This window comes from Lytechinus pictus, chromosome 4 (assembly GCF_037042905.1).
Source record: "Lytechinus pictus isolate F3 Inbred chromosome 4, Lp3.0, whole genome shotgun sequence".
In the NCBI taxonomy this organism is placed as follows: Eukaryota; Metazoa; Echinodermata; class Echinoidea; order Temnopleuroida; family Toxopneustidae; genus Lytechinus; species Lytechinus pictus.
The window spans coordinates 7,397,260-7,424,106 of record NC_087248.1 but is presented as its reverse complement, the minus strand read 5'-3'; the positions used below and the strand labels follow the sequence as shown (position 1 = coordinate 7,424,106).

The 26,847-nt window shown below is 36.1% G+C and overlaps 4 protein-coding genes across 9 annotated transcripts in view; 2 read left to right on the top strand and 2 right to left on the bottom strand.

The window, feature by feature from the left end:
• The window catches only part of LOC129258494 (NADH dehydrogenase [ubiquinone] 1 alpha subcomplex assembly factor 4-like), a 30,084-nt gene extending 27,886 nt beyond the window's left edge, over positions 1 to 2,198 (bottom strand). The window contains exon 1 of the mRNA XM_064098944.1: positions 2,063 to 2,198. Within this exon, the coding sequence (XP_063955014.1) occupies positions 2,063 to 2,198 (136 nt within the window). The remainder of the gene's footprint in view (positions 1 to 2,062) is intronic.
• Positions 1,968 to 7,286, top strand: LOC129258495 (uncharacterized). Its single transcript, XM_054896754.2, has 2 exons — positions 1,968 to 2,732; positions 6,841 to 7,286. Exons 1-2 carry the CDS (start codon positions 2,631 to 2,633, stop codon positions 7,159 to 7,161), a joined length of 423 nt encoding a protein of 140 aa, XP_054752729.1. The 5' UTR covers positions 1,968 to 2,630; the 3' UTR covers positions 7,162 to 7,286.
• Positions 7,287 to 12,175: 4,889 nt separating this feature from the next.
• LOC129259093 (transmembrane protein 35B-like) lies at positions 12,176 to 19,704 on the top strand. Its single transcript, XM_054897361.2, has 2 exons — positions 12,176 to 12,423; positions 16,499 to 19,704. The coding sequence occupies exons 1-2, from the start codon at positions 12,322 to 12,324 to the stop codon at positions 16,817 to 16,819; spliced, it is 423 nt and encodes a 140-aa protein (XP_054753336.2). The 5' UTR covers positions 12,176 to 12,321; the 3' UTR covers positions 16,820 to 19,704.
• Positions 19,705 to 23,948: 4,244 nt separating this feature from the next.
• Positions 23,949 to 26,847, bottom strand: part of LOC129259094 (aminopeptidase N-like) — a 35,796-nt gene continuing 32,897 nt past the window's right edge. For all 6 annotated transcript variants that reach the window (XM_064098292.1, XM_064098293.1, XM_064098294.1 and 3 more), the window contains exon 20: positions 23,949 to 26,466. In XM_064098292.1, the coding sequence (XP_063954362.1) occupies positions 26,317 to 26,466 (150 nt within the window). In that variant the 3' untranslated portion in view covers positions 23,949 to 26,316. The remainder of the gene's footprint in view (positions 26,467 to 26,847) is intronic.

Below are 26,847 nucleotides of genomic sequence, written 5' to 3'. Positions count from 1 at the left end.
GTGTGGGCTACTAAAACTAAAGCACTAGCCCGTTGTTTTTCTTTACAAATTGAAAGAAGGAAAACCCCCTACACACACCCAAAATATATTTCAGGAGCAATCTTCCAATTGTATTTTATAAAGAGGACTTTTGGTTGAAATTTACTCCTCAATATACGAAAAAACATCGAGTATATAGGGGTGTGGGCTACTAAAACTAAAGCACTAGCCCGTTGTTTTTCTTTACAAATTGAAAGAAGGGAAACCCCCCTACACACACCCAAAATATATTTCAGGAGCAATCTTCCAATTGTATTTTATAAAGAGGACTTTTGGTTGAAATTTACTCCTCAATATACGAAAAAACATCGAGTATATAGGGGTGTGGGCTACTAAAACTAAAGCACTAGCCCGTTGTTTTTCTTTACAAATTGAAAGAAGGGAAACCCCCCTACACACACCCAAAATATATTTCAGGAGCAATCTTCCAATTGTATTTTATAAAGAGGACTTTTGGTTGAAATTTACTCCTCAATATACGAAAAAACATCGAGTATATAGGGGTGTGGGCTACTAAAACTAAAGCACTAGCCCGTTGTTTTTCTTTACAAATTGAAAGAAGGGAAACCCCCCTACACACACCCAAAATATATTTCAGGAGCAATCTTCCAATTGTATTTTATAAAGAGGACTTTTGGTTGAAATTTACTCCTCAATATACGAAAAAACATCGAGTATATAGGGGTGTGGGCTACTAAAACTAAAGCACTAGCCCGTTGTTTTTCTTTACAAATTGAAAGAAGGAAAACCCCCTACACACACCCAAAATATATTTCAGGAGCAATCTTCCAATTGTATTTTATAAAGAGGACTTTTGGTTGAAATTTACTCCTCAATATACGAAAAAACATCGAGTATATAGGGGTGTGGGCTACTAAAACTAAAGCACTAGCCCGTTGTTTTTCTTTACAAATTGAAAGAAGGGAAACCCCCCTACACACACCCAAAATATATTTCAGGAGCAATCTTCCAATTGTATTTTATAAAGAGGACTTTTGGTTGAAATTTACTCCTCAATATACGAAAAAACATCGAGTATATAGGGGTGTGGGCTACTAAAACTAAAGCACTAGCCCGTTGTTTTTCTTTACAAATTGAAAGAAGGGAAACCCCCCTACACACACCCAAAATATATTTCAGGAGCAATCTTCCAATTGTATTTTATAAAGAGGACTTTTGGTTGAAATTTACTCCTCAATATACGAAAAAACATCGAGTATATAGGGGTGTGGGCTACTAAAACTAAAGCACTAGCCCGTTGTTTTTCTTTACAAATTGAAAGAAGGAAAACCCCACCTGAGGTCTCACAGGCCTAATTCATTCCCCATAGACTCGTGTGTTAAATTGGCACTTTACAAAATTCATAAAAAATAAGGATGAAATTCGGGGGTCGAATGTTTACTACCAGTGGATAGGATATATATCTGGCAATCCATATCTGACCAGAAAAGGGTCCTTCGACTGGCTCATTTTAAAAATAAATTGGCGTGTTTGAAGACAGCGTCGGGGGGAGCAGATTCATCACCTCAAACAGCAAAATAGCCCTAATCCTTCCGCCAGTCAAAATACAGTCCAAAATTGGTGATATTTCTTCCCAATTTGGGAAAAGGAAGTTCAGTAATTACCAAAAATAGAATCAGTGTTAGATGGAAAATCATATGCATACACTTTGTCAATCAGCCATATCAAAATTAAAAAAAATGGCAATGGGTTGGCTCGAATGAATATCTATGGCCTGCCACTAGTGATTAGGCCCGTGTAGCCCTGACCCCGTTTGTTTGATTTCTACAAGAATGCACGCTTAATTCTCTTCTTGCGCATAATCCTGTATCTGATCTATCTTATATCGCGATATTGTTGGCTGGAACTGTTGGCTGGCTTGCTGTTGGCTGGCTTATTGTTGGCTCACTTGACATAGGCCGGCCTCGCGGCGGGAGAGTTCTCCGGAACTACCGGTACTCAACTAGCGCTCGGACTCGGACAGAGTGAAGCTTAGCCTTAGCTTCGCAAGGTCAAGATTTACCTCTCTGATACTGGGCTATTTTATCAGCTGTCTTGGGATGTTTCGGGGCAGGTCTTGGCTTCTGCTGGTCCAGTAAACGATGTGCCCTGCTCTCCACATTAAAGTTTGTAGCAATTCTCCTCAGAGCGCCTCCCATTTTGCACAGATTTTAGTCTTCTTTGGCGTCAGGTACCGACACTGCAGCAGCATGACCGAAAATTATTACCCAATACATGTACAAAATAAGACTGAAGATGGCGCTATACCACTTCAATCTTGCTCGAATTTCAAGTGTTTGACAGGTGTTTGAGCGTCCCCAAGCTATTTAATTGAGTAAGGGCAGCTAACCGTAGCTTGTCAAATATGAATCATATTTTTTTGAAATATCACTTGGTACCACGGAGCAGGTCATATTGATCTATTGTAAACATTGCATCAGTCGCAAGGGTCATTTCATCGGCTTTCATTCTCTGTCTACGTGACTACAGACCTTTAAAAGATAACTGTCTTTCGGTGACCATCATTTTTCTTGGCTTCAAGCTGGATAGAACATTAGTTGATCTATATAGGGAGAAAAAAATTGCCAAACATGGCCAATGGAATGTACTATCTCACATTCGTGATTGCAATTTTAGTGGTGACCGTTGGAATTCTCAAAGTAGCTCCTATCGAACCTGGACATGGTTTTATGGTAAGCATGATTATTATAGACCGACTCATATTCTCACAAAGTCACATTTAGGCATATCATACGCAGTGTCGTCTGCTAATACGCCTATACAATTAATAAGGAGCAAAACACTCAACCGTTATGTCAGTAATTATGAACGAAAATCATTATATGGTTTGTAGTAAGATAACCTGCTAAACAATGATCATGAACTACCGACGTGAACTTGTTTACATTATAGTCTCAGAATTAGACTTTGGAATCGCGCGACCGGGGAAAAAATAAAAGGGTTGAAAGCAGGCATATAATACGGGGGCCGCGGAACGGTTTTCAAAGTGGGGGGGGGGGCTGAGCCAAATGTGGGGGGGCTGACCATGCAAAAAATCACAATCATATGGTCATTTTTGCGTTTATGTACACGGTTTGGAATAAAGTGGGGGGGGGGGGTGAAGCCCCAGCCTCCCGCTTCCGCGGCCCCTGTAATATAATACGTTCACAAAATTTGCCAATGAAGAACATTATTGTACATGACTTGTTATACCTGCATAATTCCATTGTACAAGTATTATGCACATTCTCAGATTGCAATAAAATGTAATTAGTGGAAGCTTCGAAATTTTCGACATAAAATTGTCATTGGCAATTTAAAGGCCGTATGTGAATCAGTGAATTGTGAGCCTATTATGCTATAATAAGACTTTGAGATTTTACAGATATAAAGTTACCGGGGAGGGGGGGTTAAGATGGAATTCATTAATTAATTACTGAGCACGGAAAGTACGTTTCGTTGTCTATCTTTTATTAAACCGACGCTCGCGGTAAACTAATATATAAAATAGGATTTGGACTAGTCAAATTTCATGTCGTTACTTTTTATGCCGTTCCTTTGGTGATAAACAAAATTTTACGCATAATAAATATTTAAAACATTAAGAAAATACTAAATTATTCCCTGTCAGCCACAAACGCCTCCGGAAAAAAATTGATGGTAATAATGATAGTTAAGTTAGTTTTAAAAAAGTAATAATGAATCAAAATAGTAATCAAGCAAATTACAAATCTAGAAAAGACGATAGTTTTTCCCCTGCAAAATCTTATATTTGCATTATGATTAAAAATATTATACCTGACAGGTAATCATCTTTTTTAAGATATGATTTGAGTATTCGATGACATATCAAGGGGGTCAGGGGCCACGGGCGTAAATCCCGGGGGGATGGGGGAAACATCCCCCACACTTTTTTGAGAGGGGGATGGCATGTATACAATCACTTCCCCCCTCCAATTTTCAAGATAGACAAAAATATTTATTTTAATCATCAAAATAATGGTTAATACTACTGTCAATGTGTGGATTTATCTTTAAAAGCTATCAAAGTGCTTAAATTGGCCTAATTTTGCATTCAAAATTTGCCAAATTTCTAGCGCGGTCGCTCCACTCCCTCGCTCAATCGATTCTTACAAGAATTTGGTCGCGGCGACAAATCCCTACGTTTATCTTATAGAAAAGGTTATATCCATTGCATCATGGGAGTTTAGAATATAATTAGTCCATTTGTGAATATATGATTCCAATGACTTTTAAATATTATGATTCTAACTTATCATAAGGCATCAAAATATCCTTTGAATACGTGAATATGGGGGGAGGGGGTCATCTGGTATCTTTGTGGAAGCGGGGGTTTTGTTTAAAAACAAAAAGTTGGCTTACCGAATTCTTCAAGTTAAGTGTACAATGAGCCACTGCATTGCCGTTAATGAAACGATAATCTTTGCTCAAATTATCGAATGTTGCATCATCTCCCAATATAATCTTAAAGATTATTCGAAATCTTTCCATTTCATATACAAGTTCATTGTGATATTATCACTTTTTTTAAGTTTATATTGTGACCTGTGATGGCCTATGATCATTTCATATGGCACCCTTATTCCTGATAATCATGATTTCTTTTTCATTCTCATCTCACTTTAATCAGTGAGCAAATGAGTTTTCATAGAACAAAACTCGACTATTTAATCCCTATTATGCTCTTTTTATATTTCTTGTTCACATTTTTCTTAAGTTTACGTTATTGATAATACCCTTATAAAATCATTTTAAACGACTGAAGCAACTTTTTAAGGCTCGCTAACTATGCTCACCGCCGCAATGTCTCCCATAATTACACTCCCTTGAAAGACAGTTTAGTAATCATTCTGTCTTCCAACTATGGAAAATTTACTCGCTCGCTTCGCTCGCTTACATTTGGATACTATAACTGTAATCCAGTAGTTTGCGACACAACGAATCCATTACAATATAGTCATCGAAAAAAAGCCATCGTGACAGTCCTTCAAGTGTATGGTATTATCCACGCATGCTTTACCAATGTACATAATACCCCGTGATGTGATAATTACATACCTTTCTTCCACCTATTAAAAATTTGCTCACTCGCAATGCTCAATCGCCGCATTATCCAATAATCACACCTCATGAAAGACGATTCCGCATGTCTTTCAACTACTGAAAATTTGCTCGCTCGCTCGCATTAACTGTAGTTCAGTAGTTTATAACACAACAAATTCATTACAATACATAGCCATTGAAAAAAAAATCGTGAAAGTCCTTTAACTGAGAGATTAAAGGATTATGTACACGGTTACATAACCAAATATAGGTGTGGGGTGTCCCCGAAATTTCTAATTTTCAGTTCAATATATTGCTTTCACACCCCCCCCCCCCCAACTGCCCCACTGACAGGATTTACACAAGTGTCAGGGGCTGATCCAGGATTTTAAGGGAGGTACAGTTTCATTTGGAAATTTGACAAGCAAAAAAAGGGGATTTTTCACTAATGTATGAACGACAGTGACTATGACTCTCGAAGAGGGGGGGGGGCGCCAAATTAGAATGGAGCCACGATTTGTAGGCCCCTGATCCAATGCAAGGAGGTGTGTATAGCATTTGGTTGTATTTTTTTAGTTAAATTCAGTAGATTCTGTCAATACCGATTATACTGCGCTAAATGCCCACAAGTTTTATTTAAACAAAATCGAGAGCCGAGTTTCTGTTATTTCCGTTTTTTTCTCACTCCCTTATTTTTAACAAAACCAAGAACTGAGTTTCTGTTGAAACCCGTTCTGCTAACTCCTCACTTTATTTTAACAAAACCAAACCTAAACCTGAGTCCTTGCATTTGATGAAGGCTTATATACTCAATTGGAACAACTTGCCGCCAGATACACGTTTAAATAACCCATAAGTCCATCAAGTGTTCAAAAGAGGCATATTGAAGGCTTTATTTTAAACTTTTTGCTGTTGTTCTTGTTATCTATTTACCTTTTGAGTAGGCGTTCCTGCATGGGGCGCGTATGTGTGCAAATGTGAATATGCGTTAACATACTTATTCGAAACTGTTCTTCAGTATCATGGTTGTATCATGGGGTAGGTACATGTTAGGTTTTACAGTGAAGTTTACTGTGCATTTTAATGTATTTCTTTAGGTTGTCCAGAAAGGGTCCATTGGTAAAACAATGGTTTTCTATTGGTAGGACTTCCCTTTACAAAGAAGACCGAATAAATAACAAACAATTACAAAATGTGAGTTGTCCAATTTTCAGGTCACTAAAACAAAAAAGAAGAAATAGCTCGCGCTTCGCGCTCACATTCTTTGTTCATTGAGATAGGTACCTCGTACATAAATTCCTACAAACAATTCTTTTATGAATATGTTCATAATAATAATACAGACCGCTCACACCATTTGTTTAGTGAGATTCTTATCCTCTCCATCATGTTCTTGAAGTCAAATGATGCTTAGAATGTTCCCATTTCAATTTAGACCTATAAATTAGGAAAGAACTCGCATTTTAGAATAAAACTTAGGATCAATGAGATACCTATTCTCTCTGTGAAAGAAAGGATAAAAAACTACGAAAGGGGACAGTCTTCATAGGATATAACCCACCCTGATTTTTGTTTCTTATCTTCGAGCAGCCGGAAAATAATATGCTTTTTTCTGCCCCCCCCCCCCTATTCTGGATCGGCCAAAGAACAACCCCAAACCGTACCGCATCAATTTAACCTTCATTCCGACAAGCCTGATCTCAGTCGTAATTTCCTTGTTGTGCATCATTTTTATAGGTATCGAAGATGAACGAATATGCCACGGTGACCCCACTGCGATACATCGGGATTCAACTCTCTGGAACCGGATTTCGAACCCTCATCGCCATCCTCGAGATCGCATTCGGATCCCTCCTTGCGTTCGGCCGTAACGACTGGCCTGTCGTTGCCGGGTTCGTCGCCCTGGCGATCTCGACCAATGGCCTCCTGTGTCAGGTGGCGCTTCGCGAAGCAGCAGCAGATTTTGTGGCCCCCATTGCGATATTTATTGCGATTGTTGTGATGATCTTTGGAAGTGGTGGCCTGGTGGGTCGACGCGGTAAGGTGCATCTTTCTTAAACATCGGACCCGGTCATGCATTGGACTCTTATCCTGATACCGACATGATCATCAACTGGGGATATATTCGGACACACTACGGGAGAAGGGGGCAATAGCTAAAGACCGCCCCTGTGATTTTAAAAGTAGTGAAAAATTGGGAAAATGGTACATAAAAGAGCACAAAACAAAATGGTATTGGTTTTTAAAACTATGGCTCTGCAATTAAATAGAGAAAAATAGCGCCCCCCCCAAATAAAATGTCCCAGTGCCGCCCCTGGACACACCTTCTTCCCTCTGTGGAGGGGGAGGGGGGGGGGGGTTATACCTCAACCTCCATAACCAACATCTTTACAAAAATTGATTTGTAAACATGCAGGATATTGAATAGTACCTCCCCCCCCCCCTCTCGTCATGTCAATATGAATTCCATAAATTGTCTTTCTTTACTTGTCACTGTGATTGAATATTATAATGCCTAATTTTGTTTTATCTATAGCGGTTATATAGAATGATGTCTCTGATAATGACTTGTATAGAACGCATATGCAGCAAAAAATTGATTTTTAGAGATATTATGAGAACAATTACATTTCACGGGCATTGATATTACATTATTGTTGAGCAAGTGCCAAAAACTCTCAATATTTAGAAATATTTGACATTGTTAGATGACGTTTTGAGAAACCTTCACCATTTCGTATTCTTTGCGTTTTTCTGTTTATATTAAAACTAATTTAAAATTGAGATGCATGTCCCCCCCCCCCCTCTTGAAGAAAAAAAGTATTAGTATATAGAGCAGGGTTACTTAACAAGTCCCCCACCTAAACACCCGATTGGACATGTTGGACACTTATCAAATCGGACTAGACAAAGGCCTAGTGATTACAAAGTTTGACACATTAAATCCATGCCTTGACATGAAAAAAATAAAGAAGACAATGAGTGATGTGAATATTAGGCAATAATTGTTTTGTATGAAATACATATTTTTAACAATGACGATAATATTTTGACTAAAATATATATGATTGTTATGGGCACAGTAAAATTTCAAAATATTTTAGTCGATTTATAATGCAGGGTTGTAGTCTAAGAACAGGGATATAATTGTATTAGTGTATAATTATGCATGGACTTGCATGGTCTATATATAATATATAGACCATGCAAGTCCATGCATAGACTAATACAACATCGGTAATAATTATGTTACTGAATGCAGGGTATACATATTCATTTTTTCCATTCATTAAAAAACATCGTAAACAGTCTCAGAAAAGTAGACAGATGAATGAAAAGAGGTGTTTAATCATTCTGAAAAAAGACTTGAAGTAAACAAAAATAATAATAAAGGATTGTAATCTTGAATGGATGATTATCTTATAATATTTTCCAAATATTTAACAATTGTATAGAGAATATTTATAACAATTTAACATGGGGTGAATACTAAAACACATCAATTGGAAAGTGAGATGATGGATCCCTCGTCAACATGATGGATAAACCTTTTAATATAGCCATTAATTATTTGTGGATTATGACGCATATCTTCAATATTAATGGGGGCTTTATATAATCATAATTAATTTCAATTATATCAATATAATTAGTGTCTTATCTATAATGTAGCGATGTACTCATTATGACGCACATCTTATACAAAAATTAATTTAGATGTTACATTGCCATTTTGTAAAACATGAACAACACTGCTTATAGGCCTATCTCATCGCTGGGAAATATAGTTATATGGATTCGATCATGTCATCGATTTAATATGAAAACACTGTGTTTACCATTTGATAATGTTAGAGGCCTTTCTTTTCTCTACAAAGTGGCACTTTCAGTCACAACTTAATTTGTACGGAACATTCTATGAAATTAAAAAAATACAAAATAAACATAAATATAAAATCACAACCCATTGAACATCATGAACCATCAATTCAAATTTATGAACAAAACAAATTTTAATAAACATCGTGGTTATTATAATGTTTAATACTGTTGAATAATATTCGAATTGGCTTTGATAAAATGCGTAACTAGATTTTTTATTTGCAAAGAAAGGGCGCCTTATTGAAATTCACGATAGTTTAATGAAATTCTTATGACATCGTATATTTATTTTTATTTTTCGTAATTGATGAGGTTAGTAAAGGGTGTGTTTTAGTCATCTTTTATCACAAATATCACAAATTAACAAATATCAAAATAGACCATAGCAGTATTTCGGGAATGATGTTAGTCATTGATGTGAAAAAAATCAAACGGATATATTACGTACAAGTATTTGCAAATAATCATAATCTCTGTGCATTTTGTTGTGAGTAATTGTAATTACCATCCATCTTTTTATTGTGTCGAATCATGCACAGGCATAATGCGTATACGTGCGTAATAATTACCAAACGTTGATCATGATAATAGTAATGTTATCGTGGCGCTCTATCGATGTTCAAATTAGGAGTCATTATTATAATGCATAATTCGATAAGCATGATTACTATAATTATCTTGATATAGCCAGCTGATTAAGTTTGCTACGAGCTGTGAATATTATTTGAATAAATAACGCTTCAATGTGCCCTTTTTGTGAGAGTTGTATAATTAGGTCTTGATTCTTTTCTTCTTTCGGGGCTGTAAAGTAATACAGTCTCGGCAACCATTCCATAAAGGGCCTATATAGGCCTATACATACAACATAATATCTCGACATTACCACGACAAAGTTCTAATGTCTTAGACATATAACAGTCTACTCAAATCTAAATAAATATGTTTTCAGCAGTATTTCAGAGGAGCACATATTAATTTATATAATGTAATTTTGATAAAACCCATCTTGTCATTCAAGCGATATAAATATCGATTCATTTTTAACAAGAATATTCTAATCTGTTCAAGATTAAGTGCCATTTCCTTTGATTTGGCTGATATTCAACTTTGAATAGAATGTTTTATAGCAGGGAGTTGATTCCCCGATCTCATGAGCGTATAATCGATTTGCCATGATTTATTTCATATAAGTTTTGTATACTGATATCATGACATGACTTAGTGTTGTACTTGTCTGTATTCTGTTTTTGTGTATCCTGTATTTTTTTTTAAATTTGATTTGATTATTTTTTAATTGAAACTGAATAAATTGATGTTTAATTATTGAATAAAACATTAATTGCTATTTGTCCATAATTATGTTTGTAATGTAAGACTTTGTTGTTGAGGATGGCGTTGATGATACTGTTGTTGCCGTTGTTGTTGATGTTGCTGCATCTAAAGGCTCCCTCTCTCCCTCCGAGGGAGACGTGTCTGTAATGTCTCGGATACTACAGTGGCGTAGACGTCTTCAACATACGAGTTCTTATACAAAAGACGTCCCTGTGACGTCTACAGACAAGGTGAAAAGCCTGACTAGTCCGAGGACAGTCGCGGGGATGTTGCTGCAAAATCTCCAAGTAGTCGTTGCAACGTTTCGGATTTTTTGTTTTGTTTTGTTTTTTTGTTAGTTTCAGCGGCGTCTCAGAGGCGTTCCGAGTAGACATTTATAAGGAGCCTTCCCTCCCTAAAACACCAACACTTCGGTGCAGCTCTTCATCGTGTTTTGGAACTAATTAATTCAGTGGCGTACAGATGGATGGAGAGCACACCCCCCCCCCCAAAAAAAAAAGGGGGGGAGGGAGACGAGTGAAATGTGATATTATTTTCTAAATTATTATGTCAACATCTATCACATAATCAGATAATGGGATTTTTGTAATAAAAATGTCGAAATTTTTGCTCACTTCACTCGCTCGCAACTTTTCTCTCCCCAGAACATTTTTTGCTCATTACGCCACTGAATTACGCCAATACCATGAATACGCCATTACGCTCATTACGCCAATAAACACAAATTTACATAAACAAATATTTAAACAATAATCAAGGACAGAGCTGATCCTTATATGGACATGAATCATTTTGTTACTAAGGAATCTGCACCCAATGCTAGAATTATTTTTAACAATAATAATACAAATTTTAATGATAATAATGATGATTGTAATGCTAATAATAAAAATAATAATAGAATAATAAAAATAATTATAATCATAATGATGATGATGATAGTGATGATGATGATGGTGATGATGATGATGATGATGATGATGATGATGATGATGATGATGATGGTGATGATGGTGATGATGATGATGATGATGATGATGATGATGATGATGATGATGGTGATGATGATGATGGTGATGATGATGATGATGACGACGACGACGATGACACAGCTCTTCTATCATTAGCACTAAAAAGGTCAAAGATACAAAACTATTGATTGTTTTCAATGCAATTCGGAATGTGTTTATGCTTCCATTGCAGAGACAGAATCAGCGTTTTGATTTGAACGTAACGTTTTTTCAGGTAGAGCTCCGGGAGGGGGCAGGGTAGCTTGTGGGCTCCTATTATGGGATTTATTTCTATCATCACGATGATATTCGGACAGAACGGATTACCGAACAGACACAGCAAACTAACACCTTTCCTGTAATGACATGGAAACATACCCCCCCCCCCCCCCTCCCCAAATTGTGCATACCTAGACCCGGACGCCGGAGTCCGGGCGCGGATGCTGTCCACTGCCCCCCCCCTCGAGCATATACATGTAAAGGCCCTAATCCACTTTTTAACAAATCAAGAGTTTATACATTATGCCTGGCCATTCACCCATTGTGATTTTTCGTCTTCTGTAATTGAGTTGAGGATTAATAGAATAATTTCACTCCTGTAAATAAGTTTCGGATCGCATTCTTTGTTCTTTTTCATTTATATGTTTTATTCCCGGTTTTATTGTGTCAACAAGGGCCAAATATAAAGAGAATATAACAAATTAAACACAATTACAATATTTAAAAGTAATCATAAAGTCATCAGAGAGAAAGAGAAAATGGATTTATGACAGCCGCAAAATTATCGGTCCTCGACATTTTTTTGGTTCCACTCCAGCCATTCTCTGGGTTATCTCTATTCTGTCGACAGATGGCGCCATACCACAATTATCAAATATTGATTCTGCAGCAGCGGCATTAACCTGATTTTGAGCTTACCTGGGATTTTGAAGATTACTTCTTTACTTCTAATTCAACTTGAGTCGGCTTTGAAAGTCAAATTCAATCTCCAAAGATGGGTAGTGCAACATACTATTTGGCTGTTGGAGTAGGACTTGCCTGTGTTGTCATAGGAACGTTGAAAATTGCCCCAATTGAACCCGCTCATGGAAACCTGGTAAGAAAACACGTTAACGTGGTTATGGAGTCCCTCCTCTCTGGACGTCTCTCTGGCGCCTATCCGGGGCCGCGCAGGGCCGGGTGGTCCGCTAAGCCTAAAGCTAAGCAGTAAGCTGCAGCTGTTCGTTTATTATAATTATTATGGGGCCAGGCCTACAAACTCCTGACAACCTTTTTAACGACTGGTCCTCAATCAGATATTTGAACATTATTGCCCATTATAAGGCATGCCCATTATAATTCTAACGTTAGGCCTATTTATATTAGTAGGGTGTCTGGAGAAAAATATTATTTTTCTTATTTCAAGAAAATATCACATTTTCTTTGTGAATTTGAAGAGAAATGACCTTCAGACTGACAGAAATGTAACATTTTTTTAAAAAATCTGATTATTGGCTGCAAAAAAGAAGAATGAAATTAGGCCTAGGTCAATTTTCAGCATTTCTCTGCCATAGACTGTGTAGTTAAGAAATGGACACACACAAATCCAAATTTTTAGCTTCCGAGAGCTGTTATAAATTTATTATTAATGCCAAAAACTTGTCCATAAAGAGTCCAATAGGATTTTTTATGCTCTTTCTGATGGTATGATTTTTATAAAGATTTGGAAACCAGATCACAATGAAAAATTGTGACAAAGTGAAAAAAATTGTGCAAAACAGAAATTTCATTTTCCCATAGAAAACGCATGGGGAAATGGCAATCTCAACACACACAAAAATAAGGGTTTGCAATTTATCTCTAAATCCTTATTTAAAATGATCATATAAACTTGTCCTTACTGTCAAAAGAAGCCCCTGAATTTTCTCTTTCCATACATGCCAAACACAAGTTAATAATCAATTCAGATCACATTTTTCTAGTAGCCTGAACTTCCCGAAAAAAATGTGCCACATTTTCCCCTAAATCAGCCTCTCTTATGCTGACACTTTTCAGTGTGGCTTCAGACACCCTAATATTAGGGCCTACCGGTATAACTTTATTTTATTTTTAAAACAGATTTTGATGATCTTCACTCTTCAGCATAATTAAGCTAGCCTAACAAATTTAATTAAACAAGGCTAAGGCTAATGACGTGATTTTCTTTTAATTTATTCAAATTTATCATCTTTTTGGGGGGGTTGAATGGATTCCCTTTTAATCATCAAAATACTTAGGGACAGTGTCAGTGATTTTTCCGCTATCACGGAAATTGGCCTTTTGAAGCAGAAATTCTGCCAGAATGTGGCTTTCCAAACGGAAAATCATGGAAAACGTATTTTTGCTCAAAATGCACAGAAATGACAGAATAGCAATAGAAAGTAGATTACTCCCAAATCCTCAACGAAATATGAATATCAACTGGCCAAAAAACACGATCTCACTTCGCTACTACCATGACAATCCACACATCGTGACTGCACTCGACTTCATCACTCAATTGTATCTAAATTACATTCACATCCGCATATAAAGGCAGAAACTTGGCCGTGTGTTGCTGCCCTCTGCGTTCGGTCATATCATTATGATCGCAGTAGGCCTACTTCTCAAAATCCAACATGGCGGAAAGGCGAAAGTCATCGTCCGCTCAAATGATGTCCAGAAAGTCCCAAATTATCGATAAAATCTCATTCAACCCTAAAATAATGCTCATAATGTGAATGGTGAGGATGTATTTATGTTAATTATGTTTCTTTAAATATTTGTTGTACTCGTACCTCTTCGATTACAATAGACTTAAAGTGATGATTAGTACAGTGGCACTGTGGCAGATACAAATTTGACCTGCGCGAGCATTTTGACATCGCTACAGTGGTGTATTGATTTTCTATGTAAATGAAATTGTCACTTTTTCATGTACACAAAGTCTATGACTTTATGAGGAAACAGAATTTCCATTTTCAGACATGCTGTCAAAACGGAATTCAAGATTTTCTGAAACGGAAAAGGCAATTTTTAGAAACGGAAAATCACTGTCCCTAAATACTAGACCTAGTAGACTTCTAGAAAAAAAAGAGAGATAATTTTGTTGCCTGAATTCATTACTCCATAATATTATAGCCAGGGTCTGATCGGGTGGGTTGTTGCTCTGCCATAATTTTCTGTTTGTTTTTTAAACCACAACTACTGCACTGGACCACTATAGCACCAACTCGCGTTGAGAAGTCTTAAACAAATATGGCAGCACGAATGCAACAGTAGTAAAGTTATACAAGCTGATAAATTTGAGCAAGAAAATTGAGAAGTCCTAATCTTGTTTCCATAGTTGATAGACATCCAAGCGCAGTAAGAATTCTAAATATGTTTGGGCAAATGTGTGTAATATTGTATAGCCCAAGGAAAATGATGTGTAATAGGCCTGGGACGAATGTCAATTTTACCATTCGATTAGTTCCTGAAAAAAACAATCGAATATTCGATTGTTCGTTGGAAATCACGTCTTCTAAGCCAATAGTTGACCTACTTGTGAAGACCTCCCGAATAGGGTTTTTCAATTATTGAACATCTAAGGTACATGTAGAGTACTATCTGTTCCTTATGAATTAAATTGGGCCTTTTATTCCCCCTTCTCCTTGATTTTTATTTCAAAGGAAACTATATGAAATGAGATTAAAACTTTTACTTCATTGTTCCACTGAAAAATCTATCCCTTGCTTCTCTTATGCATCCCTCCAAGTGCAACACCCCTGCATATGAATGAATCAGCCTACAGTCTTGGGTCCACTTTACGTCTCTGTAAACAACTCATTCATGAAGTATTCTTTGAGACAGACACCCATGTGGTGGCTTTTTACTTATTGAAAAATTTCATCCATTGCCCACACCATGCCCCAACCCTCACCTGTGGTAGTGCCCACGATGTTAAAAATATTTTGCGAAATATTTTTTATTTGAATTACCTCTCAGAATTACAATTTCTGATCATTTGAACCTATAACTGGGTCTGTTTTGGGAGACTAGTCGACATTTGGAATTAGGTGATGGTGCGTGTTGGAATGTTATTTTGATTGTGTGAGGGAGAGGCCGGGACTAAAAGAGATTGCATTGTTTTGAAACATGAAAGAATTCCCACCGCTAATTTCTCTCTCTCACTCACACCATGCTCACACACACAACCACACACAGAGATGGGGGAGGGGTCATTTTTTTTCTGGAGTCACGACCTTAATGGGAACGCATGTAGCTTCTTCTTTGTCTCGATCCCAGAAGTTTCATTGGCCATTGAATGTCCAATCACATATCGGCTCATGCAAGTCAGCTCCTTGTGTGTGTGTGTGTGTGTGTACTCTCTGTTTTAAGCACACAGACATTGAACCATAGAGTTATTATACACCTATGCACACAATATACATTGTGTGTCGAGGGAATGTAAGGCTGGATGGGATTAAAATGTTCAGACCTCTTTCAGGTTGGTGAATGTGATACAATCATTGTTCATTTTTGACGAATTATATCGGTAACATTTTCTAAAGCTGTATCAAGTACTTAAAAACAATTGTTATCATTGTTATCTTGTCATTTTGTTACTATTACTTGAGTAAGCAAGTTATCCCAATTGTCTAATCGGGATCTGCCGAACATTCGATTAGTGTAAATTTTGCTTATCGATTAGCGATTGGCGGCAAGCCATTCGAACCATTCGATCAATCGATGTTTACTCCCAGGCCTAATGTGTAATATAATTACAATATGTGTTTTACAAAATAGTGATGTGGAATACTTGAATCTGATAAACCATCACCATCTCAAAAACCATGACAAACCAAAATATAAACAATAAAACAAGTGCTAAGTATCAGTCAATCAGTATCATCACCATGAAACTAAAGGACATTTAGTTCTTAAACTGGTTAATTATCTATGATTTTGACTAAGCTATACATTTTTTCTGTATCTATGTACTTTAAAAAAATTTTGTACATATTTTCCAGACCTCTGGTCTGTATGAATTTGCATCAGTGACAGGTAACATCAGTCAAGCACAGATGGACTGGTCAGCTCAAATCAGCCCTAGAAAATTGTCATATCCTGATCATCCCAAGAAGCATCATCTTTATTTAATTCCATTTCATCTTTTTTTTTTCTTTTCATAGGTGTCTTACATGCACAAGTTTGCGGGAGTCTTCCCACTTCGCGCTGTCGGCTTCCAGCCATCGGGTGCCATGTACTGTGCCATGACTGCCGTTCTGGACATCTTCTGTGGCGCTCTCCTTGCATATGGCCGCTACGACTGGCCTGTCATCAGTGGTTTCGTCCTCCTCGCCATATCAGCCCTCTACATCCACGGCATGCTTGCTCTAAGTGCACCGATGGTAGACTTCTTCTTTCCTGTGCTTCTCACCGTTCTACTGGTGCTGCTGTTGTTTGGACGCAGCGGACTCTGGGCGGGACGCGGAAAGGTCCATCTTGCCTAAGCTCCCATCATTGGAGTGAAGAATGAGTGCCCCTCGTAGTCTTGGATGGGTGCACTTGTACCCCACCATTTATATACCAAAGTCTTGAAGGGTTATGGGAATTTATTTAAGCATTTATCTGAATACCGTGAGCAATTATTGTATTTTTCATTTGCAGTGGATAAGATCAGGTCTGTTTCTTCCAGTCATCTTCTTGCACCTTTGCCCATAACACAAAAGTTTAAACTCAAATTGAAATTTGAAAAAACAATTTTGATTAGTTACTTGAGAGTATGACATATACACTTTGCATGAAACAATGATCTTGATTGGAGATTGTCATTTAGCAGTTGATTGCAAACTATTGTGTTATAGGGTCCATGCTGTCTAAAAAGGAAGGCAAAGTTGTGTATTTGCAAAGTTGATAAGTTTTCCAATGTATTCATGCACAGTGTGTCTGTTATAATAATGATATCACCTTTGAATCGAGGCAAAATTGATGGATGAATATTCTCATTTGAGGAAATATTTGACTGAATTTATAGTCACAGATTAGGGCTTCAATTTAAACTGAATAACATTTTGAATGAATATTATTCAGATTTTAGAAATCTTCATGGAATTATATTCGATAATTTGTCACTTCCAATGTATTGGCAATTTACAAAATCAATATTATAAATGAAATGTTTGCAGTAAACCAGAATATTATGCTACAATGTGTGTAGTTATTATTCTGGAAGCATTTACTGCTGCATTCCACCTAAGTTGGTATTGCACAATGTAGTAAAGTACAAATAATGCACAGCATTGAGGGCATTAGCAAGAAATATGCACACCGGGTAGCTTTAGAACATTATATAAGTTATAACCATGGGCATTTGGTCTGTTTAAAAAGTAGCAAGTGTGTGCAATCATTCTATTGCCTCAGCAAAATGATGTGCATTATTTGTTTTATAAGGTGGTGGTGTGGATCCTTTGATAAACCATCCTCATCTCAAAATTATAACCAGTCACTAGAACTAGTCATTAGTTCCATTATGGCACGGTCACATTTCGCCTATGATGGCTGTTCGGCGAGTTGAAAACAGCCGTTTTTATCATTTTTGTACCAGCTTTGTGTATGTGGTTCGTATAGAAATCCGTAAAACTGCTGCTTTCAGCTCACCGTGTGGGCACCGTACTGGAAATGACTGCAGGATTAGCAACTTCTATAATATGACTGGTCACATGATTGATATCAGCCACTCATATTATGATTCATACATGTACCATCATTTTATAACAGTAGCTTTAATACTGAATAGCAGATAGAAGAAATCTCATATGATTAGAATTATGTGACATAACATGTTTTGATTAGCAGATGTTAGCAAACCAGTTTGTTTTAGCACATAGCAAGTTTAATGTATGGTAGTAATTGTGTGTACAATGAAGTAGGACTTCATCAGTAATCTTGTATTTTGTTGGTTGATGTGTATATTTAGTAGTCTTTATTTTTATGAGTTTTTGATAAGGGAAATTGGACTTGGGTAACATTGAATTTGAATGGTGATTATAAAAAATGAAAGTATTTTTTTTTACTTACACTTAATCATGTATTGGTAATTGGTCATTGATATTTAATTTGAAGCTCATTCAATCCTATTTTGTATTTACTATGTACCATTTAGAGAATTTGATTTGGACAAATTGAAATGGTTATAAACTGTATGTAGCTTATCACTGGACATATCAAAGCAATTCAGGAAAATTGTTCGAAAATAGTACAAGTCAAGACTATCTATTCTATACTACATGTATGTATTTTATGCAAACATAAGTTATATAAATTGTTCTATGCAACATTTTCTATAGGTAAGAGTGCTCATCATTAAAGTATAGTAGAAGGGATGACAGGGTTAATGTTGTAGTCAGTATACATGGGTTGTTCTTACCATGCGAAACAGTAAAAGAAATTTGGTGAAACCATACTCTTTATTTTATTTAAGAATAGCCAGTGTTGACATGTGAAACACAATCACGGGTGGTACCAGGATTTGTTAGGGGGGGGGGGGGCCTCAAGGTGAAAACTTTTTTCTCTCTCAATTCAATGATTTAGGTATTATAAAGTTGATTACCTATACCTCTCTTTTTTGCTACTCTTTTTCCCCCTTTTTCTTTCCTTTTTTCTTCTTGTTTCCAATATATACTTTAAAAAAAATCAGAGGGCAGTGACCTGGCAGTCACCCCCCCCCCCACACACACACATACCCTCTGTAGTGCTGCCCCTGAATTTTTGAACTTTATCAAATATGGTGCCTTCCAAGTTCTAGGTGATTGTTAGAGGGAAGGTTGAGTCTTGAGTGTGTCAATGCATTTTTCAATCTGACTAGAAGTACACAGTGCCAATGGAAAGTCTCTGCACAAGAGATGAATGTTAATAATGTTCAAGTGACGATGATCCACAATATGCAAAGACTTTCGGTTGGTGCTAAAGTCCTGTGACTTCAAAGGATATGGTACCCTGACAAGTAACATGATAAGGTGTATACCTGTATTTAACTGACATGTGGTGCGTAAAGTCACCAACCGATTCAGGGATCCCAAGTCCAAGCCCCGGTTCACGTCCTTTTGACAGTGGCAAGACTTGTCAGCACGTAAACAATCCACATCCATTGTTTGTCTCTACATCTCGGGAATCTTTTTTATTTTGTCATTTTGAAAAGTGCAGAGTATGCCATGCCCTTCTACAAATGTTACCAAGGTGTGTGATATTAGTCTCAGGTTCAGCTGTTTTGTATTTAACATACCTAGCCTTGTGATCATTTATATATCCCGTTTTTCTACCATTTTATTTATACTTGTTTAGTGTGATTATGGTGTCAATTGTATTTTTTTCCTAATAAAACTATAACTTCCTAGAATATCGTCTAATTTGTATTCCTAAGTTCTTATTACAGAGCTCTCCACAAGATATTCTTTGTCCCATTTCATGAAGACTTGTTATATTTTAAAATGCACAATTTCTATAACAAGTTCACTATCAGCAAATTGAAGGTTTTCAGTAGCTTTTAAGTGTTGTTGTAAATTTTTTATTAGAACAAGTTTTATGAAATGGGGCCCCTGATGCTTTATGTGTAAAAGAAGCTTGTATGATGGTAACTTATTCACCCAATGGTGTACTTTCATTGAATGAACAATCGCAGAAGTGGCGTACGGTGCACCGTGTGTAAAGTCCAGGAGGGACAGATAAAAGTGGATAGAAAAAGAACTGAAATGGAAAGGCGAGAAAGTGGAGGACCGATGGGAAGCAGAATATTATTCTCGAAATGAGTGTAGTCCTTATGAGGACTGTAAACCAGAAGGAGTGGAAAGCTTAGTAATAGGCAGGGTGAGAGGCTTGAGTAGATGAGAGAAGGCTGGCTCGAGTTGGCGAATGGAGCAGGAGCTGCTCTTCCTCGCATTTCCATTTCACCTCCATTTCTATCCATTTTTTATCTCAGTCCCTCCTGGACTTTACACATGGTGTACCATAAACCACTTTCGCGAAAATTGCATTAGTAACTTCTACGCAGCAGGTCACTTGATCAATGATGTCGTTCAAATTTAATGGTTAACTCATTGACTACTGTAATAGGGTGGACATTGTGCAAAGCCTATGGGAAGCACAGATTCAGTACTCGATAGGTTAATGTAATTTTTTTTTATTAAGCACAGAAGTGCATTTCGCAGTGTAGCATCAGTTGTTACATGTAGATCAGGGGGCCTGTTACATAAAGTAATGCATTTGAAAGCAACTCAAAGAATCAAGCACAAGTCCCTATTGTATGTTTTGATTGATAGAGATATAGATAGAAGGGGAGAGGGGAAAGAAAAGAAGAGAAATGAAAATAGTGGTAGAAGAGAGATATGAAAAGGGTAATAGAGATGGAAAGGGAATAATGTGAGAATGAAAATATAAGGAGAGGAATGTGAGAGGAAAAAAATTATCACTAGAGAGAAAATGAGAAATTGAAGGGAAATGTAAGAATAAGTTGATATAGATAATGAAAAAATACCACATTTATGTCATAAATATCCCGCATATAAATGGTATACTATCTTGAAGCAAAGATTAATGTTTTCAATATAATTATCTAGAAAACAACAGATTTAAACTTAATTATTACATCATACATGTAAAAATCCATGAAATGGAGATGGCCACCTTGCAAGATCACATGACAATAGTTGGACCTAACGCATCACAGAATGGAGACCATGGATAGGATCACAAAGTCGGGGTAGACAAATATTGAGATGGAGTGACGAGCACCTTTGGCACCAACTTGAGGAGGCCTTCGCCTTGCAGTGGGCTGAACATGGCTGATATGATGACATCATACGGTATAGTTGCACTGATCCCATGCAACATGGTTATGTGCAACATATCTCAAGTATTTCATTTTTGTTTGTTTTGCCGGGTCAGTTATTCAGACACAATGGTATTAGCATTACTGTATAAACATTTGCTTACTGGTATCACAGGCCTAATTCAATCCCCATAGACTCGTGTGTTAAAGTGGTACCTAAAAAGAATTCCTTAAAAATAAGGAGGAAATTCGAGGGTTGAATGTTTACTATCAGTGGATAGGATAAATGTCTGACATTCCATATCTGACCAGAAAAGGGTACCTCGACCGGCTCATTTTAAAAATAAATCAGCATTTATGAAGACTACACCTGACGGGATCAAATTGTCAATCATATTTATTCATTTTTGTCAATCAGCAATATCAAATTAAAAAATTTAGAATGGGTTGGGTCGAATGAATATTTTTTGACTGCCAGTTGTAATTAGGCCCGTGTGACCTACTGGTTTGACCAAACTCCAAAAATCTTTGAATAGTTGCTGATTCTAGTCTGGCTATAATTATCTCCAGTTTATGTATATAAGAATCCGCAGTAGTTATATATGCCCTGTTTCATAAAATTTATTATCAATTTCATTTTACATATGACTGCACTGACTGTAGAAGCCACTGAAATTGTGATATAGTTGACAACTATGTGTCCGAGCATTTTAACATTTCATTAAAAAAAATTAGAAAAATTGGAATAAACCTACTTTCATATAATAAAATACAAAAGAACAAGTGGAGATATGACATCATCAATTTGCTCATTGAATATTCATGAAGACATGCCTAGAACTGTTCCACCAGAATAATGCAATTCTTTGAAATGCCATAACTTTGCTATTCGTTGACCGATTTGAATAAAATGTTCAGTGTCATATCATTTTCAGCCTGAAGCATCCCTTTAATCTTCTCATTTTTAATTTAACTTTATTTTGATACACACTGTACTACACTAAAAGCCATTTAAAGGAGAAAGAACTATTTCCTATGCCTTTGATATATTACACAAGCTCCAATAAAGAAATATAATCAGTACTTCTCATTCTTAGACAAGTGGTTCTATAATGTGTCACAAGAACAGATGTGCAAGAAAAGAAAATTAAAAAAATTAAATTAGTGTACCATGAAACACATGGTACAACAAACTTCCCATAGGCCTGGTTCACACCTTTGCATTTTGGGCTTGCATTCAGCTGCCGATTACCTGAACGCAGACAAACGCAATCAAATGCAACGCTACGGAATGAAACAAGCTAATACACCATCAATATGCAGACAAAAGCTGAGGTTCTGCGTTCTACTTCACTTTTTTAGCTCACATCAACTCGCTTCACTGCCATGGCTTTGTAGTTGAAGATCATAAGCAAAAGTGTGATTGATACAAAATATTTTGCTGCATAGTATGTTGCGTTAGTCTTTACTTCACATTTTGGGGGGCTAACGCAGCAATACACAGCTTAAAATGCAAAGGTGTGAGCCAGAATTTATAAGCATACCAATTGTGAGTGTCAAATTTCAAATAAAACATTTTTTCAAAAGTTTAGCCAAGTGCACAAATGAACACACATTTCAAGTTTTAATCTGAGAAAATCATACAAACAAACTGACAAAGTCATAAAATTTGAGCATAAAGTAAATTTATACTCCTTTAAGTTTTTTTTTAAGGTGGCACATCGATGTAGCAGATCGTATCACGCATTCACCAATTCTTTTTTGCATTTCATTCTACAAAAATCAAATATTTCAATTATTCCTCCAATATTGTAAAACAAAGTTCTACATTACTAAAGAAAAACCACCCTCACTTAAAAGTATTAATAATAATGATAATGATAATAATAATAATAATGATTATAATATTAATAATAATAGTAATGATGATGATGATAAGATAATACTGATAATTGATTAATTCATCGTTCATTCATTGATTAATTCATTACTGTTTAAGAAATGAGATGTATTAGAGACAATTTCCATGTTTTAGGGGTGTACATTTTGACCATCCACAAAACAAAATCCTGAGTGTACAGTTTATGGTCGAAAGTTACCCCCCCCCCCACCTTGCATAAAAAGAGTGATCTCAAACAAGTTTCTATCAACTGACTACCAAGAATAACCGAACAATTACTCAATATCCATTATCAACATCATCATTATCATCACCATTCACTTCCCTGTATCAGCTGGGGGAGGGGTGGGGTGGGCTTAACCCCTCCAACCCCCCCCCCCCAAAAAAAAAAAAAATTAAAAAAAAAAAATCACCATATATTGCAAACTTTCACAAAGTCCACCATAGGTGTGCACTTAAATCCTTCGAATTCAGTTTCAGGAAAAGCTTGGTTGCTTTGCTCCCTCTAATTTAGAACATTATGTATTTTTGGCTCCAAGGAAAATTGATTTACCATCAACATCATCTCCACTATACCATCATCAAAGGTGGTCCCAGGTATTCTGATATAGTGGGGCAAGGTTACTTGTTTTCTTTCCTCTATTGAATTTCAACCTATACATCTCTTTGGGGTTTTTTTTCACTCTTTTTTCTTTTCCCTTTTTTCCCCCTCTTTTTTTCTCCACTTTTTTCACTACTAAAAAATAACAGATGGGAGGCTGCCCCCCCCCCCCCCTCTGTAGAACCATCCCTGAACATCATTCTCACCAAAGCCCCAATCATAATTATTTGTTGTTCAGGCTACAAAATGTACCACAAATATCTTTGAACCTACACTTCAAAATAAATAAAACTCACTCTTTTTATGCAAATTAGCAAATTTGTAACCTTGATATATATTCTTTATCAATCTTGATTCATTTCAAATACATTTGATTAAAATTCATGATGGATATTCATAAAGAAAACACAAATATTGGTAAAAAAGCTGGTGAAATGAGGCTTTAAATAAATCAATGTCACAAATGAGTTGTAAGGTGTACATATATATTTTCTCTTGCACATAAATTAACCTGTCATCAGTTTCATCAAATTATGACGAAACATATTTTTATTTCACTTGTCATTCAAAGTCACTTACAATATTCCTCCATCATACGAGGAAAAAACTCTGGGTGGCCTTTAATCTACAAAAAAAAAAGGTATAGCAGGAGTTGAATTAATGTACTCTAAATGCAAAAAAATGCAAGTAACACCAATTTACATATTTCATAAAATTTAGGCATTGCTCACATATATGCACATCCGTAAACACCGTCAAAGATCACCCAAAAATCTATGGTATTTGGAATGGTCATCGAACATTCATCCCTGAAATACATGTACACAAATATGAAAAGTGCTCTGTACATGAATACAAAAACATGTCAAATTGTGTCTATATCATTCAACTGGACGAAGCATAACTACAATATTGAAGAATACAACCTTATGAATAATTAGGTTCTATCATGTATAGATAAATAGATTTTATGCCTTATCTCCCACCCCCTACCCAGGCCCTCAAAAAATATCAAATATCAAATTGACTACCATTTGATAACTAATACAACAATAATCATTCCATTGATTGGAAATGTACAAGCCTTTAAAAAAATCACTTTACCTCTCTCAAGATGTGGTGGATACAGATTAATTTCAATAAATTTCACACCAAGGAATTAATTTCATTCAATTTCACACACATGATTTTCTTCTCACAAATTGATTTGCAGATTGTTACTTTTGTCCAAATAAATGATAGAATGAGTATCAAAATCCCTGCAATTTTATTGGAAGATGATCATTAATGAGTCTGATGTCATGTCAACTACTGATGCACTCTGGTCTGTGCATTATTTGCATTACTGTTCAATATCAAGACAATCATATATACATATAGTAGATTGAATATGCATACATTTGAGAAAACATACAAAGATATCTAAATTTCCATTTTAAAGTCATATATTCATTTTGTTAGACTATACATGTGAACAATACAATTTACTGAATATATTAGGTTGATTAAATTTCACACGCATAATTTTCTGCTCTTAGTAGAGCATTGCGGCCCAGTGGATATGTCTCCGGACTTTGAAACATTCAACCCAGGTGAGGTGAATGAGCAATGGCACAAAGTAATTCCTTAAAAAGCTGTGAGCACTGGAATCGATAGACTAGCTTAATAGCCAGGGTAATATAAGAGCATCTTAAGCACTTAACAAGCTGGATAATATTATGTGGCTATACAAATACCTTACATTACTATAACTAGTATTCACATCAATTTTTGAGATCATATAATCATTCATAATAATTTAGTATCAATTAGCAAGATCAAATTGAGATGCATATAATTCTTTTTATTAAAATAGAATTACTGTTAAATACAAGACAATCATAAAAATATATATACATGTATATATTTGAGGAATAAAATATATCTAATTTTCATTTCAAAGTCATAAAAACATATTCAATACAATTAATCAATAGATTAATTTCAGGAAATTTCACACACATAATTTTATCTTTACATCACATTTTGTGATCACAAAATCCTTCATAACACAATCACATCAATTGGCAAGATCAAATTGAGTTGCATATCATTCCTTTTATCAAAATAGAATTACCATTTAATATCAAGACAATCGTAAAAGTGATATATATACATATATATATGAGTGTGTGTGTTGGTATGTACAGGTGTACATATTTGTATATACATGTACTTCATTTCCATATACTGTACACATTTTTTAATGCCATTTTATATGGAATTTGAAATGGTACTGCACCCCTTAAGAGTTAGGCCACATGGAGGTATTTCTAGTCACGAAAGCCCTTATAATAGATTCCAGCAGTGATAGACTTGACGACCTTTTCATTTACATCATGACACCCTTTAAAGGTTGGCTATGATGGCCTGTTGTGTTGGCAATGGAAGCCTGCACGTATAAAGCATACAGCACATATCATCTTTCCATGGTTTTTTTTGAAAGTTTGAAAAAAAAGCAAGGTTTAATTTCACAATTGTGGTGTTGTTTTTCCTACTATGTACAAACATTCATTGATGAGGAGACTGTATGATAGGACTGGTGAAATAACCAAAATAAACCCCCGCGAGAAAGAGCCATTACAGCATACTCTTGTGATCCATAGAGTTAGGCAGAGATTACCCACTGTTGTGATCCACAGAGTTAGGCAGAAACAGCCCACTCCAACCACTCCATGACTTCTTCTTCATAGTCCTTCATCCATCTGATGTTAGCCCTGGTCTGGTCCACAGCCTGGGCAAAGGCTCTAGAACCAGTTCCTTGGTCCGGGTGGGTTTCAATAAAGTCCAGGAGCTGTTTGGAGAGGTCAGACAATTATCATTAATATCAAATTCATAATCTTTTCGTGGGAGCATATTGTCATTATTGTGATCGTCAACATCGATGGTTACTTCATTTTCAAATACAGACATAATGTAAAATGATTGCATTGAGAGCATAAACACTGAAACATTTGAAATGAAAAAAAATAACCCTAATGTCATTTTACGTATTTAGTAAGCAATTGCCAATGCACAAATGGCATTTAGCTTTATCATTTCATGCTATTTCAATCAATAAATCAATTCTTTTGTTGTAAAAAATAAAAATGGCTGAAGTACGTCGGCATACACTGGGTTTAACCTCCAGGGGCCCGTAACACAAAGGTTAGCAATTAATCGCAAATTTGAAAGA